A 16,954-nucleotide genomic window follows, 5' to 3' on the forward strand; every position below is an offset into this window, starting at 1 on the left:
CTGTCTCAAAAAACAAAAGAAAAAATAAATAAATACAAGAAAAGAGGCTGGACGCGGTGGCTCATGCCTGTAATCCCAGCTCTTTGGGAGGCTGAGGTGGGTGGATCACGAGGTCAGGAGTTTGAGACCAGTCTGGCCAACATAGTGAAACCCCATCTCTAAATACAAAAATTAGCCGGGTGTGGTGGCGGGCACATGTAATCCCAGCAACTCAGGAGGCAGGAGAATCACTTAAACCTGAGAGGAGGTTGCAGTGCGCCGAGATTGCACCATTGCCCTCCAGCCCCGGTGACAGCGCAAGACTCCGACTCAAAAGAAAAAGAGAGAGGCTTTGGCTTTGCCTTATCTGTGCTATCTACCTAATACCGGTGTGTTTATATCTGGGAATAAAATAATCATTTAAAGTTGTTCTCAGATATAACTTCCTGATAAATGGCATACAGTTCCCAAATCTCCATCCAGTAGTATCTCTGTCTTGGTACTGGGCAGTTCCTAAGCAGTTAAGTGGCACTCATTTGAGCAAGGAAGAATTCCTTACCTTAGAAATAATCTGTAATGTATATATCCAGCCAGGACCAGAATAGAAAGAGCTTCTAAATGAAAAATCTTCCAGATTCCAAAATTACCAGTGTTTTATTTTTTATTTATTTTTAATTTTTTTGAGACAGAGTCTTGCTCTGTCACCCAGGCTGGAGTGTAGTGGTGCAATCTCAGCTCATTGCAACCTCCACCTCCCAGGTTCATGTGATTCTTGTGCTTCAGCCTCCTGAGTAGCTGGGATTACAGGTGTATACTACCACGCCCGGCTAATTTTTGTATTTTTAGTAGAGACAGGGTTTCTCCACATTGGCCAGGCTGGTCTCAAACTTTTGGCCTCAAGTGATCTGCCCACCCAAAATGACCCATGTTAATCATAGAGGGGGAGTATAAAGGAATATAGAAATGAGAAGTAAATCACACTTTAAAAATGAATTCAGGCCGGGCGCAGTCGCTCACGCCTGTAATCCCAACACTTTGGGAGGCCAAGGCAGGCGGATCACGAGGTCAGGAGTTTGAGACCAGCCTGGCCAAAACGGTGAAACCCCGTCTCTACTAAAAATACAAAAAAAAATTAGCCAGGCGTGGTGCCGGGTACCTGTAATCCCAGCTACTGAGGCTGAGGCAGGAGAATCACTTGAACCCAGGAGACGGAGGTTCCAGTGAGCCGAGATCGCGCCATTGCACTCCAGCCTGGGCGACAGAGCCAGACTCCATCTCAAAAAAAAGAATGCGGACACTTTATTCAGGCCTGTTACTCCTCATATTTGGGGTTAGAGAATGAAAGGCTCTTTTCTCCCTCTAGTGGCTTCTTTTTCTGTATTTCTACCTTCTCAGCTTGCTGTGTCTGTGGTCAGCAATCTAGACAAATTTAATAGTTCACAAGATAGTCATTCTTACCTTTCTATCCCCCTATTCTATTTCCTTACCTAAGTTTGGTTGATTTTAGCAACTCAGATTTACCCTGTTGAGAAATTGCTTATTCCAGTGATCGGGGTTCCCTGTTCAAAAGTATCCATGTCCTGGCTGGGCATGGTGGCTCACACCTGTAATTCCAACACTTTGGGTGGCTGAGGCAGCAGGATCACTTGAACCCAGGAATTCAAGACTAGCCTGGGCAGCATAGCAAGACCCCCACCCCTTACAAAAAAATCAAAAATTAGCCAGGCACAGTGGTGTGCACCTGTAGTCCCAGCTACTCAGGAGGCTGAGGCAGGGGGAATCTCTTGGGGCCAGGAGTTTGAGAATGTAGCAAGCACCACTACACTCCAGCCTGGGCAATAGAGTGAGACCCTGTCTCGAAAAAAAAAAAAATTCCATGTGCCAACAGCAACTAGGACAAGAAACCCTGAGAAGTGGACAGCTAGCGATCTGTGATTATTAAGGGTTTAAGTTGATTGTTTAAGGCCAAAGGGGAGGCCAAGGCGGGAGGGTCGCTTAAGACCAGCTTGGGCAACATAGTAAGACCCTGTCTCTACAAAAAGTACAAAAATTAGCCGGGCATGGCGGCACATGCCTATAATCCCAGTTACTCAGGAGGCTGAGGTGGGAGGATCACTTGAGCCCAGGAGGTCAAGGCTGCAGTGAGCTGTGATCGGGCCGCTGGACTCCAGCCTGGGTGACAGAGTGAGACCCTGTCTCAAGAGGGAAAAAAAAAAGGACCAAAGAACAATTGCCCTTGACCTATATACTACCAACTACGCTGACAGTCTCAAGGAAAGTAGGATCTGGGAATGTATCTTTGAAATTAGAGGAGAATTAGAAGATACACTCACGGATTTGGGAACCTGAGGCAGTTAGAGTTTCCGGAATTCCTGTTACCTAGGTCTTAAGCAGTATGTGCCATTTTTTATCATCTTACACAAATAAGCATGATGCTTTTAAGGCTAAACCCAGAATGACCTAAATGAGAGTTACCTAGTAAATAGGATTAGGAGTAAGAGGAGTCAGTGTGGGAGATTTAGATTTCAAAGTAATTTCTAGACTCTTTTTGAGGTAAGATGCTGGATAAAACTCTGGTAAGTAGATGCAAGTTCAATATATTTGGTTCTGGAGGTTTAATCCTTTTCTGTAAGGCTGTAGACAATATTCTTGGCACTATTCCCTCAAATTATTAATACTTCCTTCTTTTGTGTACTCTTCAGTACCTACTCTTGACGGGATAGACTATTCTTTTTTTTTTTTTTTTTGAGACGGGAGTCTCGCTCTGTTGCCCAGGCTGGAGTGCAGTGGTGCGATCTTGGCTCACTGCAACCTCTGCCTCCCAGGTTCAAGAGATTCTCCTGCCTCAGCTTCCTGAGTAGCTGGGACTACAGGCGCGCGCCACCATGCGCAGCTAATTTTTTATTTTTAGTAGAGACGGGGTTTCACCATGTTGGTCAGGCTGGTCTCGAACTCCTGACCCCAGGTGTTCCACCCGCCTCGGCCTCCCAAAGTGCTAGGATTACAGGAGTGAGCCACCGCACCCGGCCCCCCTTGGATTTTTTAATTCAGCATAGAAGTTTTCTTAACTTTTGTTGGAAATAGCTTATTTTTTCCCTTTCTTGTCTAGTGACCCAGAGCGAGGAAGGCTAACTCCCTCACCAGACATCATTGTTTTGTCTGACAATGAGGCTTCCAGTCCCCGTTCCAGTTCCAGAATGGAAGAAAGACTCAAAGCAGCCAACTTAGAGATGTTTAAGGTAAAAAGAAAGAAAAATTTCCTTCTTCTTGTTATGCTCCTTCTATTTTATTTAATTCCTCAAGAGTTTTAGTTCTGTTTTTTGACTATTTACTCTTTGGATATAAATACCCATTGATGAAAACTTTATAGTAACTCTTGACTTCAAGGGCTTTCAAAAGGAACTATTAGAAGCAAGTGGAGACGATAGTTTGAAAAGCATATATATAGGCCATTATACTCAGTGTTATTTATCTTTGGAAAATGAAAACAAAAGTTCATAATTAAGTCATATAAAGTAAACTCTTGGCTGGAAGGATACTTTCTGCACTCTAACCTAAGTAACTGAATATGAAGGGATTCCTAAGTTTTTATGTATATCTAGAGGAAATGTGGCTTTAAGAGATTTAGGAACATTATTTTAAAAGAAAACAATGTTTCTCTTTAGTCATTCTTCTTTTTGCCAGGAATCTGGCTGATTAGCATTTATACGTGGTCTGTCTTTTAATTCTGTAAGCATTTCTTTGAGTACCTACTGAATGCCAGGCACTGTGCCAGACCCCAGTGATACAAAGATAATCCTATTGCCACTTCTGCTTCTTGTGGAAGATGAAGGTTTCAGAGCTAAGAAGTAAAGATTGTCTCTTGCAGGAAGGAATTCTGGGTACCTTGCTGCCATAGCTGAAAGTCTTCTTGTTTCCTTAGGGGAAAGGCATTGAGGAACGGCAGCAGCTTATAAAGCAGCTGAGGGATGAGCTACGATTGGAAGAAGCCCGACTGGTCCTGTTAAAGAAACTGAGACAGAGTCAGCTACAGAAAGAGAATGTGGTCCAGAAGGTAATGTGCCCTAGAAATAAGGGAGTAAGGGAAAGGAAAGAAAAACTGGTTTGAGAGTAGGTTCCCCCAGGTAGGTTCAGTTGGGTGGCTCATTTCTTCTCTGGGTCCATAGTTTTTTAGTCTGTAGTAGTAGTGATTTTTTTTTTTTAATCTTAGGCCTTAAGAAAACCTTGACTCCCAGCCAGGTGTGGTGGCTCACGCCTGTAATTCCAGCACTTTGGGAGGCCGAGGCGGGTGGATCACGAGGTCAGGAGATCGAGAGCATCCTGGCTAACATGGTGAAACCCCGTCTCTACTAAAAATACAAAAAATTAGCCGGTCGTGGTGGCGGGCACCTGTAGTCCCAGCTACTCGGGAGGCTGAGGCAGGAGAATGGCGTGAACCCGGGAGGTGGAGCTTGCAGTGAGCCGAGATCAGGCCACTGCACTCCAGCCTGGGCGACAGAGCAAGACTCCGTCTCAAAAAAAAGAAAACCTTGACTCCCTTTTTCTGGTTTTTCCTCCTGATTGACAAGAACCTCACACTGACCAGGAATTTTTAAAGTCTAGAAATGTACCAGATTTCCACCTGTGATTATTGGCCACAGTCTTATTTTCTCTTCCCTCTCCCAGACTCCAGTTGTACAGAATGCAGCATCTATTGTTCAGCCATCTCCTGCCCATGTGGGACAGCAGGGCCTATCTAAGCTTCCCTCCCGGCCTGGGGCCCAAGGGGTTGAACCTCAAAATTTGAGAACATTACAGGTATGTGACCCGTAGTGGGATCTTAGTGTTGGAGGGCCGTGTCTAATCCTGTCTCTGTTTTTGGGCTTTTGTGAAGATTATAGAAGAACCTGGCCATGATAGATAGAGGTGTTATTACTACTGATTGTTCTGTTGGCCCATTATGGCATGATTTAGTCTTCAGTAGAAGGATGAGTAACTTTCATCTTTCCACTGTAGTTTTTCTTGTCTAGAGAATGCTTCCAGCTTCTCTAGAGAAGGGGTAGATAGTTTTCTATCTAACCCTATAGGATTAGATAGTTTATACCAAAAAAAGCCAAGGACTTCCCAGCCACTAATCAGGGTTTACAATGATGGTAGATTTATCCCATAGACCATTAAATGAAATTACCAAGTCTGGCTGTGTTCCTGTGTTTCTACTTAGCTATGTATTATAGGCAGTGTTTTCCCTTTTGCATTTTGTGCTGTATTATACACAGCGTACAACCTGTGATTAGTTCTTTTCCTCTTCTTCCCCTCCAGGGTCACAGTGTCATCCGTTCAGCTACCAATACCACCCTTCCACACATGTTGATGTCTCAACGTGTTATTGCACCAAACCCAGCCCAGCTACAGGGTCAGCGGGGCCCACCTAAGCCTGGCCTTGTACGCACCACAACACCCAACATGAATCCCGCCATCAATTATCAACCGGTAAGAGAGAGCTGAGCCCTAATGTGGAAACAGAGAAATCCCTTTATTTGCTTTGCTTGTTGAAAGGGCCATAGGTTTTAAGTTTTTATACATAGATAAACTCTAGGAAAAAAATGGTTATTTTGGTAGGGATTTAATTGAGAGCAGTCCCAAAAGTCGAAACTTTGAGGAATTATATTAAAATAGAGGAGAGAGGTTATATAGCAGAGCAGTAGTAAGCTAAAAATCTGCCTAGAAGAGAGTGATCTAGGGAATAAGAAGCACAAGGATGTGTGACAGAAAGCAAAATCTTATTTCTGTCTCTTTTTTGTTTGTTTGTTTGTTTTGAGCTGGAATCTCACTCTGTTGCCCAGGCTAGAGTGCAGTGGCATGATTGTGGCTCACTGCAACCTCTGCCTCCTGGGTTCAAGGAACTTCCAGCTAATTTTGTGTATTTTTCGTAGAGACAGAGTTTGACCGTGTTGGCCAGGCTGGTCTCAAACTCCTGACCTCAAGTGATCTGCCTGCCTCGGCCTCCCAAAGTGCTGAGATTATAGGCGTGAGCCACCACGCGTGGCCTTTATTTCTCTCTTAGCAATTTTAGCTCATGATCATCATCATTCTCCTTTCCTATGTGTCAGAGTTCTTTTTCAATAAATAAGTTGACCACCTCCTATTTTTGGAGAAGCTAAGTAGTCCAAACCAGGATCAGACAGTGTCCTCTGCCAAGAACGTAAGAATTGGCCCTTTCTCCTACATACCATGATTGACCGCATTCTCAATCTATTTCAGCAGTCAAGTTCTTCTGTTCCATGTCAGCGTACAACATCCTCTGCCATCTATATGAACCTCGCTTCTCATATCCAGCCAGGGACGGTGAACAGAGTGTCCTCGCCACTTCCTAGCCCCAGCGCCATGACTGATGCTGCCAACTCACAGGCTGCAGCCAAATTGGCTCTTCGCAAACAGCTGGAAAAGACACTCCTGGAGATCCCACCCCCTAAACCTCCTGCTCCCTTACTTCATTTCTTGCCTAGTGCAGCCAATAGCGAGTTCATCTACATGGTAGGCTTGGAAGAAGTCGTACAGAGTGTCATTGACAGCCAAGGTAAGGCTGTTTCTTCTAATCAATCTATTTAAGCAAGTGGTTGCCAAGCCTGATTGGCATAGGCAGAGTATCAGAGGGTACTGTACAATATTAAATAACTTCTCCTTCCTGTTACCAAACCACCTCCCTCCCTTCTTTACAGCTGTTTGGGAGCAACATGTTAGAAGTGGAGTGTGTGTTTGTGTGTGTGTGTGTGTGTGTGTGTGTGTGTGTTTTGTTTGAGATGCAGTCTTGCTCTGTTGCCCAGGCTGGAGTGCAGTGGCACAATCTCAGTTCACTGCAACCTCTGCCTCCTGAGTTCAAGCAATTCTCCTGCCTCAGCCTCCCACGTAGCTGGGACTACAGGCACGTGGCACCACACCCGGTTAATTTTTGTATTTTTAGTAGAGACGGGGTTTCATCATGTTGGCCAGGCTGGTCTCGAACTCCTGACATCAGGTGATCTGCCCACCTCGGCTTCCTAAAGTGCTAGGATTACAGGCATGAGCCACTGTACCCCGTCAGCCGGCCGGGGCCAGCCTGCCTATGTATCTATCTATCTATCTATCTAATCTATCATCTATCTAATCTATCTATTCTATTCTATCTAACCTATCATCTATCTTTCAGCTTGTTTTTTTTTTCCCTTCAGCAGGTCAGCTATCATTGAGGCTTGATATTTTTATTTGGATTTTATCTATCTTGTGTGTTTTTTGTAGGACAGTAAGTTCTCACTTAACATCATCAATAGTTTCTTAGAAACTGTGACTTAAGTGAAACAACTACGGTGAAGGGGGTCCTCAAATAACATCATTTTATTATAACATTAGTAAGAAAAAAAGATTGTTTTTGTTGTATGTTGTTTCACTTAAATCATAGTCTCTGAGAACCTGTCAACAACATTGAGGACTGACTGTATTTTGTTTAGTTCTTTTAAATGGTGGCTAGCATGATGCTTGCATAATTTGATAAATAGAACTTCTTTCTCTTTTCTTTTTTTTTTTTGTTGTTTGTTTTTTTGTTTTTTTGAGACAGGGTCTGACCCTGTTCAGGCTTGAGTGCAGTGGTGTGATCTCAGCTCTCTGCAGCCTTGACCTCCCAGGTTCAAGCCATCCTCCCATTTCAGCCTCCTGAGTAACTGGGACCACTGGTATGCACCACCATGCCAGTTTTTTTCTTTGTTGGGTTTTTTTTTTTTTTTGAGACAGAGTCTTACTCTGTCACCCAGGCTGGAGTACAGTGGCATGATCTTAGCTGGCTCACTACCTCTGCCTCTCGGTTTCAAGCAATTCTTTTTTTTTTTTTTGAGATGGAATCTTGCTCTGTTGCCCAGGCTAGAGAGTGCAATGGCATGATCTCAGCTCACTGCAGCCTCCACCTCCTGGGTTCAAGCAATATTCCTGCCTCAGCCTCCCGAGTAGCTGGGATTACAGGTGCCTGCCACCACCCCTGGCCAATTTTTGTGTTTTTAGTAGAGACGGGGTTTCACAATGTTGGTCAGGCTGGTCTCGAACTCCTGACCTCAGGTGATCCACCTGCCTCGGCTTCCCAAAGTGCTGTGGTTACAGGCATGAGCCACTGTGCCCAGCGCAAGCAATTCTTTTGTCTCAGCTTCCAAAGTAGCTGGAATTACAGATGTGTGCCATCACACCTAGCTAATTTTTTCTGTTTTTAGTAGAGATAGGGTTTTGCTATGTGGGCCAGGCTGGTCTCAAACTCCTGGCCTCAAGTGATCTGCCTGCCTCAGTCTCCCAAAGTGTTGGGATCACAGGTGTGAGCCACCATGCCTGGCCTGGAACTTCTGTTTTTAATGTGAGTGTTTTTGCAACATTGTACTGAATTACTGTGTTTAGTCTTCTGTGAATGCTTACAGTTGAGAAACTAGACACACTTACATAGATAACTAAGAAAGACCATATAAAAAGCTGTAAACCAATACTAAACCATACTATAGAGTATTAACAACATACAGTCTAGACTAACTGAAGTTATTAAACTTGAATTTCTAAACAGGTAGACTTCTGGGAAAGCCTGCCAGTAAAGGAAAGTGCCCAGAGGAGTCAGTATTAGCTATAAATAGATCACAAAGTGAATAATTCAGACACTGATAACTATTTAAAACTATAAATGTATATGACAGGGATAAGTACAGTCTTTGGTAAGGAGATATTAAGAAGCAAAAGTATTGGTTGAGTTAGAGTCCTTTGACTTTGAATTGACACAGTATTTTCTTCTCAGTGTGATACAGTAGAAAATCAGGAAACATCCCAGCTTTATCAGTTAGAAGCTACCTTTGTTGTTGTTGTTGTTTGAGACTGAGTCTTGTTCTGTTACCCAGGCTGGAGTGCACTGGCACAATTTTGGCTCACTGCAACCTCTACTTCCCAGGTTCAAGCGATTCTCCTGCCTCAGCCTCCTGAGTAGCTGGGATTACAGGCGCGTGCCACCATGCCCACCTAATTTTTTTGTATTTTTAGTAAAGATGGGTTTTCACTATGTTGGTCAGGCTGTTCTTGAACTCCTGACCTCATTAGCCGTCCACCTCAGCCTCCCAAAGTGCTGGGATTGTAGGGGTGAGCCACCGCACCCAGCCAGAAGCTACATTTCTTCGACTTCTGTCCTCATTTGTAAATGAGGATGGTACTGTCTGAATTCCCTAAAGTGATACTGTTATAATCAGATGAAGTAAAAGTATTTTGTAAATTATAGAATATCCTTTTTGTAAAGTCTCTTTCTTTAATTCAACAGAATAAACTCCTGGAAAAGATCTATTTGATTAAGAGAAACAGAGGAGATAGGAAATGTAAAGCCACTGACTATTTTTGTTGGTATCTAGGCAAAAGCTGTGCCTCACTTCTGCGGGTTGAACCCTTTGTATGTGCCCAGTGCCGCACAGATTTCACCCCTCACTGGAAGCAAGAAAAGAATGGTAAGATTCTATGTGAGCAGTGTATGACCTCCAACCAGAAGAAGGCTCTAAAAGCTGAACACACCAACCGGCTGAAAAATGCATTTGTGAAAGCCCTACAGCAGGAACAGGTAAGAATTCTGACTGCTCACTGGCCACCTGTCCCAGTTTGTTTTTTCCAAAGGGTCGCGCCTTCTAGTTTGCAGGAGTGGTTCATGTGATTCCTACAGGTCCACAGGTTCCCTTTTTGTCTCCTTATCATTCTGTCCTATTTCCATTTGAGCGAGTATTCTGATTAAGAACATGGTAAAATATAATGGCTGAGGTTAACAGAAAGGGACAGAAAGCTTGGGACTCTTGGCTTTTCCATAGCACTCTATTCTCATCTTCATTTTCTCCTAAAACAAATAATAGATTTTGGTGGGATGAATTTATATTTGTGCTATAAATCTCTTTGAAACAGTTATTTGCAGTGCATGTTTGATAAGAAATGACGAAGGAAAGAGTGAATTATGAAGTAGCCCAGTGAAGAGTAGTGGTTCTAGAGTATGCGAACATCTCATGTAGCAGTTATAGGATGAGAATATCTTAGAGAAGGAAAAATGTGTTGGGAAACTCAGATCCTTTTCTTCCTATTTCCCACTCCACCCATCAGAGTCCCTTGTTTGAGTAGCATCATGGACTTTTTGGAAGATCGGGTAGGCAGGAGTCAAAAATAAAACCCCATTTATGCTCTAGGACTGGTGGTAAAAAATAAATAAATAAAAATTTTTAAAAAGAGAAAAGAAAAAGTGATAAAATAAAACCCCAGTAATTCATCAGCCTTAATTATATCAGTTGGTTCATCACCTCCAGCCAACTTCTTAGAGCCAGCTTTCCTGGAGAAAGAGAGGAGGATCCCTTGATCAATGAAGCAAGTTAGCTGCTTATACCCAGAAATCTCAGTGTACCACCCCCACCAAACTCTTTTGCCTTTTCCATATTCCACCAACTAGCCAACAACATTAGAGGTAAGAACACCTCTAGGTTTTCTGGTTAGGAAATTGGGTGGGCCAGGTGCGGTGATTCATGCCTGTAATCCCAGCACTTTGGGGAGGCTAAGGTGAGAGGATTGCTTGAGCCCAGGAGTGCAAGACCAGCCTGGGCAACAAAGTCAGATTGTGTCTCTGTTTTTAAAAAAAAAAAAAAAGGAAATTGGGTATTGGGTGCTGTCCTGCTGTCACCTGATGTGATGACTCCCAACAGGAAATTGAACAGCGATTACAGCAGCAGGCAGCCCTCTCCCCCACTACGGCTCCAGCTGTGTCCAGTGTCAGTAAACAAGAGACCATCATGAGACATCATACGCTTCGGCAGGTAAGGAACTTTTTGCCTGATCCTGATTTCTTTAGAAGATTTATCAGCCATTTATCACAATTTGTCCTTTCTATTGTGGGAAATCATAGTCTTCTTCTGTACTCCCTTATCTTTGCCCTCGCTTAACATTCTATCATATCAAAGTTGTATCCACTGTCTCCTCATCATTGCAGGCTCCACAGCCCCAGAGCAGCCTCCAGCGTGGCATACCCACATCTGCCCGCTCCATGCTTTCAAACTTTGCACAGGCACCCCAGTTGTCTGTGCCAGGTGGCCTCCTTGGTATGCCAGGTAAGAAGGATTAATCTGAAAATGTTTCTCATGGATCAACTGTTAGTTAGTATACAGTTCTGTAGCAGCCCCTTTAGGGGAATTGTTCCTTCCTTTACTTTCTGTTCTTTCTTTAGGGCATACACTCTCACTCTTCTGTTACTCAGCAAATGTTTGCTAAATTCATATTAAGTGCCACCCACAATGCACTAGGGTTTTGGTGGTGAAAATGACCCAGATCCTACCATTATAAATTTAACTTTTAATATCCCTTCAGTAGACATGTGGTTATTGATCTCTTTTGGCCGGGACAGCAGGGTTAACTGTTCTGTTTGAATGATCCAGGGATGCTTCTGCACAATCTGCAGCCTCAAAATCAAAGCTGATTTAATGATTCTCTCTGTCTTATTCATCTTCCTCTCACCACTGTTTCACTTGTCTCTCCTATACCATCAGAAGCATGTTCATTATTCTTGGTAGGACCGAAATTTCAGGAAGTCCCCTTTTCCTAAAGCTTAGGAATATGAGTGGGGATTGAAATAAAGTTGCTGTGCAGGGGGCGGTGGCTCACACCTGTAATCCCAGCACTTTGAGAGGCCGAGGCAGGCGAATCACTTGAGATCAGGAGTTCAAGACCAGGCTGACCAACATGGTGAAACCCTGTCTCTACTAAAAATACAAAAAATTGGCTGGGCGTGGTGGCTCATGCCTATAATCCCAGCACTTTGGGAGGCCAAAGCGAGTGGATTACCTGAGGTCAGGAGTTCAAGACCACCCTGGCCAACATGATGAAACCCCATCTCTACTGAAAATACAAAAAATTAGCCCGGCGTGGTGGCCGGTGCCTGTAATCCCAGCTACTCGGGAGGCTGAGGCAGGAGAATCGCTTGAACTTGGGAGGTGGGGCTTGCAGTGAGCTGAGATTGTGCCACTGCACCTCCAGCCTGGGCAACAAGCGAAATTCTGTCTCAGATAAATAAGCAAACAAAATTAATTGGCTGGGTGCAGTGGGTCATGCCTGTAATCCCAGCTCTTTGGGAGGCTGAGGCCGTTGGATCATTTGAGGTCAGGAGTTCAAGACTAGCCTGGCCAACATGGTGAAACCCCATCTCTACTAAAAATACAAAAAATAGCCGGGCAGTAGTGGCACGCGCCTATAATTCCAGCTACTCTGGAGGCTGAGGCAGGAGAATTGCTTGAGTCTGGGAGGCAGAGGTGAGCCGAGATCACACCACTGCACTCCAGCCTGGGTGACAGAATGAGACTGCGTCTCAAAAAAGAAAAAGAAAGTTGCTGTTGAAATAAAGCTAACCAGGTGTGGCCAGATACTGGTAAATTCTGCTTCCTTTCCATCTCCAACTCTGCAGCCTGAGGGTAGAGTGGGAAGGGAATGTTATTTCCTCTTTTAATACCTGCCCTCCACTTTTGTCTCCTGGGTCCAGGTGTCAACATTGCATACTTGAATACTGGCATCGGAGGACACAAAGGCCCCAGTTTGGCAGACCGACAGCGTGAATACCTTTTAGACATGATCCCTCCCCGGTCTATATCGCAGTCCATCAGTGGACAGAAATAACGCCTGTTCCACTTGTACTGCCCCATCCTTGAATCCTTTATCCCTTTCCTCTTTCATTCCCCCAACTTCTGTCGCATGCAGTGCCTGTACTGGTGCCTACCATACACGGAAAGCAAAACAGAAAAACAGAAGACAAAAAATAGAGATCAGCAAGAAAACACACGCCCTGCCCTGCCACCTCCCCTTTATTTCACACTGCTGCGATCTGTTCTTCTGCCGCTCTGTCTTCTCTCTTCAATTTTCTTTAACAGTGAGGTGGATCTTTACCTCTGATAGAGGTCAGAATGAGGTCCTGGGGAGAATCTAAGCCCTCCGATGTGTGTTTCTAAAGTTGTTTTATGCTATAATTATTACCATTTTTAATGATGTTGTGTGTCCTCCCTTTGTTCAGTGGACGGTTAAACCTTCCCCCACTCAACCAATCTTTTTCTTTTTCCTTTTCTTCCTTTTTTTTTTTTTTTTTTTTTTGTAAACACAAATGACATTCAGTTCAATGATACGAGCATTGCAGATTGCAGTAGGGGTCCCAGCTACCAAGTAGGACATGACTAGGAGTGTTAGGGGCAGAAGTTTTGAATGCACTTAACCGGAGGAGGGCGCAGGGTGGGGGGTATCAAAGAAGGACGAATAGCACCCTACCTGTGGGTGTTTGGGGGCTGGACAGTTTGGGTGGCAGTGTTTAGTACTGAAGTTGGGCTCTAAGAATGAGGGGAAAGAGCCTGGGGAGGAGCTTAAAACTCAACCACTCTGGAATTTACCCATAGAAGACGGGAAGAAAGAGGTATGAAGATGGGCTCAATTATGAGCCAGGGAGGATTGAAACTAGGTCCTGCCTTTCTGTATCTTGGGGAAATAAGACCGATCTCCTGACCCCATTGGGAACACGGAAGTCTATTCCAGGCCAACCAGCCCAAAATTATTTCATCTTGTATTCTTTGTAAAATTCTCCCTCACCCCACCCTGCTTTTAAAAATTCTAATCTATCCCCTCTAACCATAGCCCCATCTATAATACAGAGGAACGGCTGTTCCAAGGCTGTTTGCTGGGTGTCCCACAAGTTGGGTGGACATAAATGAGTCAAGTGACAACAGGAGGAAACAGACTTAGAGGAAAGAAAGGATTTCTCTTCCAACAGTTGAGATTCGCATATTTGCCTATTCTTTCACCCTCTGAGTGCCAGGAGATGAGAGGCTGGGGGTACACAATCAGGTTGGAGTCCTGTCCTTACTCTGCTGCACCAGCTGCAGAACCAACTGCTCAAAGCCAAGCAGCTCATGGCAAAACCAGCTTAGGACCTCTGCTGTACAAATAGTTGCTTCCCACCGCCCCCCGCCCGCCCCCAGAATGATATTAATTTTGCCTTTTTTTTTTTTTTTTTTTTTAAAGCGCTACTAATGTAGAGAATGAATTGAATTGTGCAATGTTGCTGTTCTGGGGACTGGGGAGATTAGCATCCCATTTGCCCACACTGTGGGAAGACGGAGTGGACCAGGCTGTTTTTGAAGTAAGGGAAGCCCCTTAAAGGTACGGGTTTCTGCTCTTCTCATAGTGTACACCCACCTGCCTCTCTGGCTCCAGAAGCTGCCAGAGTGCACTGGGGGGAATGTTCTCAGCAGAGAAGAATGAGGAGAAGTTTAATATTTTGCCCTTGAAAGTCACCTGAGGAAGTTTCCCCACTTTTATTTTTTAAAATTAAGTAATTTTTTAAAGAAGGCACTTTTAAAATTAACACACACATGAACTGCACACCTTCCCCATAAAATTTGGAGGTGGGGTGGGAGAAAGAGCTAAAATCAGGCTCAGTTCCCCTACTCTGGCCTCTACTCCCCACACCCCAATGCCACTGTGGGTGACTATACTGGCCCTACGGGCCTTCCTGGCTTTTTTCTTTCCTCCCTTCCCCCAAAATTCATTGAGCACTTAAAGGAGCAGAGATGCAGCCAGTGTCTGGGCTCCCCCAGTGGTGAAATGATCTGGAAGCTAGATGCTAGTAACAGGTAGTGATTGGGTTTTTTGAGTATTTTTCCGGGGAATGTGGTACCCCTGACTGTAAGTGGTGGGAGAGGGAGGGGGGTTAATGGAACTGGGTCTGGGATTATTTTAAAATTATATATATATATATAAAGATATATTCTTACATCTTTTCTTTGCCCTCTGTGCTTTGAAAGCACTGGATAAATTGTTTGGTTTTGCTTTTCTCTCTTCCACAAAATTGGAAGCTTTTTTTAAAAATATTTTCCCCACAAGTCATCTTGCCTTGTGGCATGTCTGTCTAGCCTCTTCCTCCCTCCCTCATGATGAAGTGCCATTTCTGTTACGTCTCCCTCTCCCCAAGCTCAGAGGTGCTCAGAGGTACGAGATGCCCAAGTTTGTCAGTTGAGATTAAAAGTAAGGAACAGAGAATGTGCAATACCGTCTGGCTGGGGGCTGTCCCTGCCCTGCCCTGAGCTGAGTCCTTTCCCTGGGAGCCAGGCCACCTTAGAATGGGGTTTGGAAGTAAGATGTATAGAGTTGGGGAATCATGGAGAAGGAAAGCCTATAGTCGAGTGCCTGCTTAGGTGCTGAGGTCACAGGGGAGATGGTGGAATCTTCCCTGTTTTTATCCCCTCAGGGTCAGTTACATAGAAGCTGCTTCTTGACTAGTATAGCTCGGTGACCCTTTGTTCAACCGCTGAGGTTTGATTTCTTACCCTTTCTTCTCCCCATTTTCATACTCTTCCCAGGGATTAGTGATGGAGGTGAGGTCTCCCTAATCATGGTAAAGTGTTAACCTTCCACCTCCTCCCTTCCCTCCTCCTTCCTCATCCTTCTGTCTTCCTCAATTCTCTGTCTCTTTTTCATCACTGATTGCCTTGTGTCCCTCCAAGTCTACTTGTTAATATCCATCTCCAGGCTCTGGGCCGTGTAGACACTAAACCTCATGCCCTAAGGACAGGAGGAAAGACCCTCTGTTTGGAGCATTATTAGTAGAGTGAGGATCCCACCAGTTCTGCCTGGCTTCCTCCATCCCCAGAGGCACTAAAAGCAGTATTTTAAGGTTGGTGTCTTACTCCCTAGAAGCCTGAAATGGGTGGAATAGCGGTAAGGCTTGGGTAAAACTAGGGGACAGAGGTTCTTATTTGTCGATTTTATTTTATAATTTGACCACAGCATCTGGACTCCCTCTCTCCCTGGAATAAGTATTTTTCCCACATTTTTGGATATATGTATTTATCCCACATTTTTGGATATATGTATGGTAGACAATTTTTTTTTAAGACACAGAGATAAATGTTTTCCTGCTTTGGTTACCTTTCCTTTCCCCTTTAAAAGGAATTAGCTATAGAACTGCTTTGTAAAGATGCTTCTTGATATTTTACTTTTGTTCCTTTTCCCTAATCATTCCCTTTTCTCCCCACTCCTCCAGAAGGCATAACCCTTCTCTCCACACCCCCTACCCCCACCCCCGTCCTAGGCTCCCATCCTTTCCATCAAGACCTTCATTAGCTTATGATATTTGCTGCCGAGATGTTATAACAAGGACTCGTTCATGTATATAAGCTATTTCTTGATCCATTTAAAAGGAATTGTACATTGTGTAGAAAAAAAAAAAACCTGAAAAAGAGAAAAAAAAGCCCTAGCCATGGATATTGTGAAACTGTGTTATGTCATTTTGTAATGTGCCCGTTTGTGTATGATCCGTGCAAAAGGGTTTCTGGGGAAGGGGAGGGGGTAGGGAGGCAGGGCTGTGGAGGGTGGGTAGGGGAGTGGGCCGGGCCCAGCACACTGAGACTGGCAGCTGCTCCAACCCCATCCCTCCTTAGAGATGCCACCTCCCCCACCACCCACCCCTAATTTGTGCCTTGCCTCCCCACCCTGGAGTAGTCCCTCCGGGTCACCAGCACTGCCTTGGCAGAGCCCACTCCCTACCCTAACCTGCCCACCCTCCCTATCCCCCAGCATTAGGTTGATACTGTGGGGAAGTGCTGGGGGCTGGGAGGTAGCCGAGGAATGGGGCAGTTCCCGGGGGCATCGAAACCAAGTATTATTATGAATTGTAATTGTATTTGCACTGTTTTTTTCCTCTGATTGCATCAGCATATATACAATATACCTATATAACAAAATTCAGTGTCAAGCTTTCTTATGCAAGGGATTTCCCCCACCCCACCTCCTCAAAAAAGAAAGAACCTAGTCTTATGGGCCTTTGAGGGTGGATTGTCAGGGGATGATAGAAAGGATTTTAATAAGTCATCCTGAGGAAATAGTGAGAGCCACATCCATCTGCACAGCCTTAGGCTGCGTGAACCGAGGTGAGGCTGAGCTCCTGTGAAAGCCAAGACCTCCTGGT

General features: G+C 44.6%; 1 protein-coding gene across 9 annotated transcripts in view; it reads left to right on the forward strand.

The window, feature by feature from the left end:
* The window catches only part of GATAD2B (GATA zinc finger domain containing 2B), a 115,682-nt gene extending 98,952 nt beyond the window's left edge, over positions 1–16,730 (forward strand). For 8 of the 9 annotated variants that reach the window (XM_055359982.2, XM_063694891.1, XM_063694873.1 and 5 more), the window contains 9 exons: positions 3,089–3,218; positions 3,902–4,033; positions 4,645–4,776; positions 5,278–5,448; positions 6,220–6,535; positions 9,351–9,553; positions 10,668–10,778; positions 10,952–11,069; positions 12,491–16,730. In XM_055359982.2, the coding sequence (XP_055215957.1) occupies positions 3,089–3,218; positions 3,902–4,033; positions 4,645–4,776; positions 5,278–5,448; positions 6,220–6,535; positions 9,351–9,553; positions 10,668–10,778; positions 10,952–11,069; positions 12,491–12,624 (1,447 nt within the window). In that variant the 3' untranslated portion in view covers positions 12,625–16,730. The remainder of the gene's footprint in view (positions 1–3,088; positions 3,219–3,901; positions 4,034–4,644; positions 4,777–5,277; positions 5,449–6,219; positions 6,536–9,350; positions 9,554–10,667; positions 10,779–10,951; positions 11,070–12,490) is intronic. The other variant, XM_055359967.2, reaches the window with a different exon arrangement.
* The last annotated feature ends 224 nt before the right edge of the window (positions 16,731–16,954 follow it).

This window comes from Gorilla gorilla, chromosome 1, assembly GCF_029281585.2.
Source record: "Gorilla gorilla gorilla isolate KB3781 chromosome 1, NHGRI_mGorGor1-v2.1_pri, whole genome shotgun sequence".
Lineage (NCBI taxonomy): Eukaryota > Metazoa > Chordata > Mammalia > Primates > Hominidae > Gorilla > Gorilla gorilla.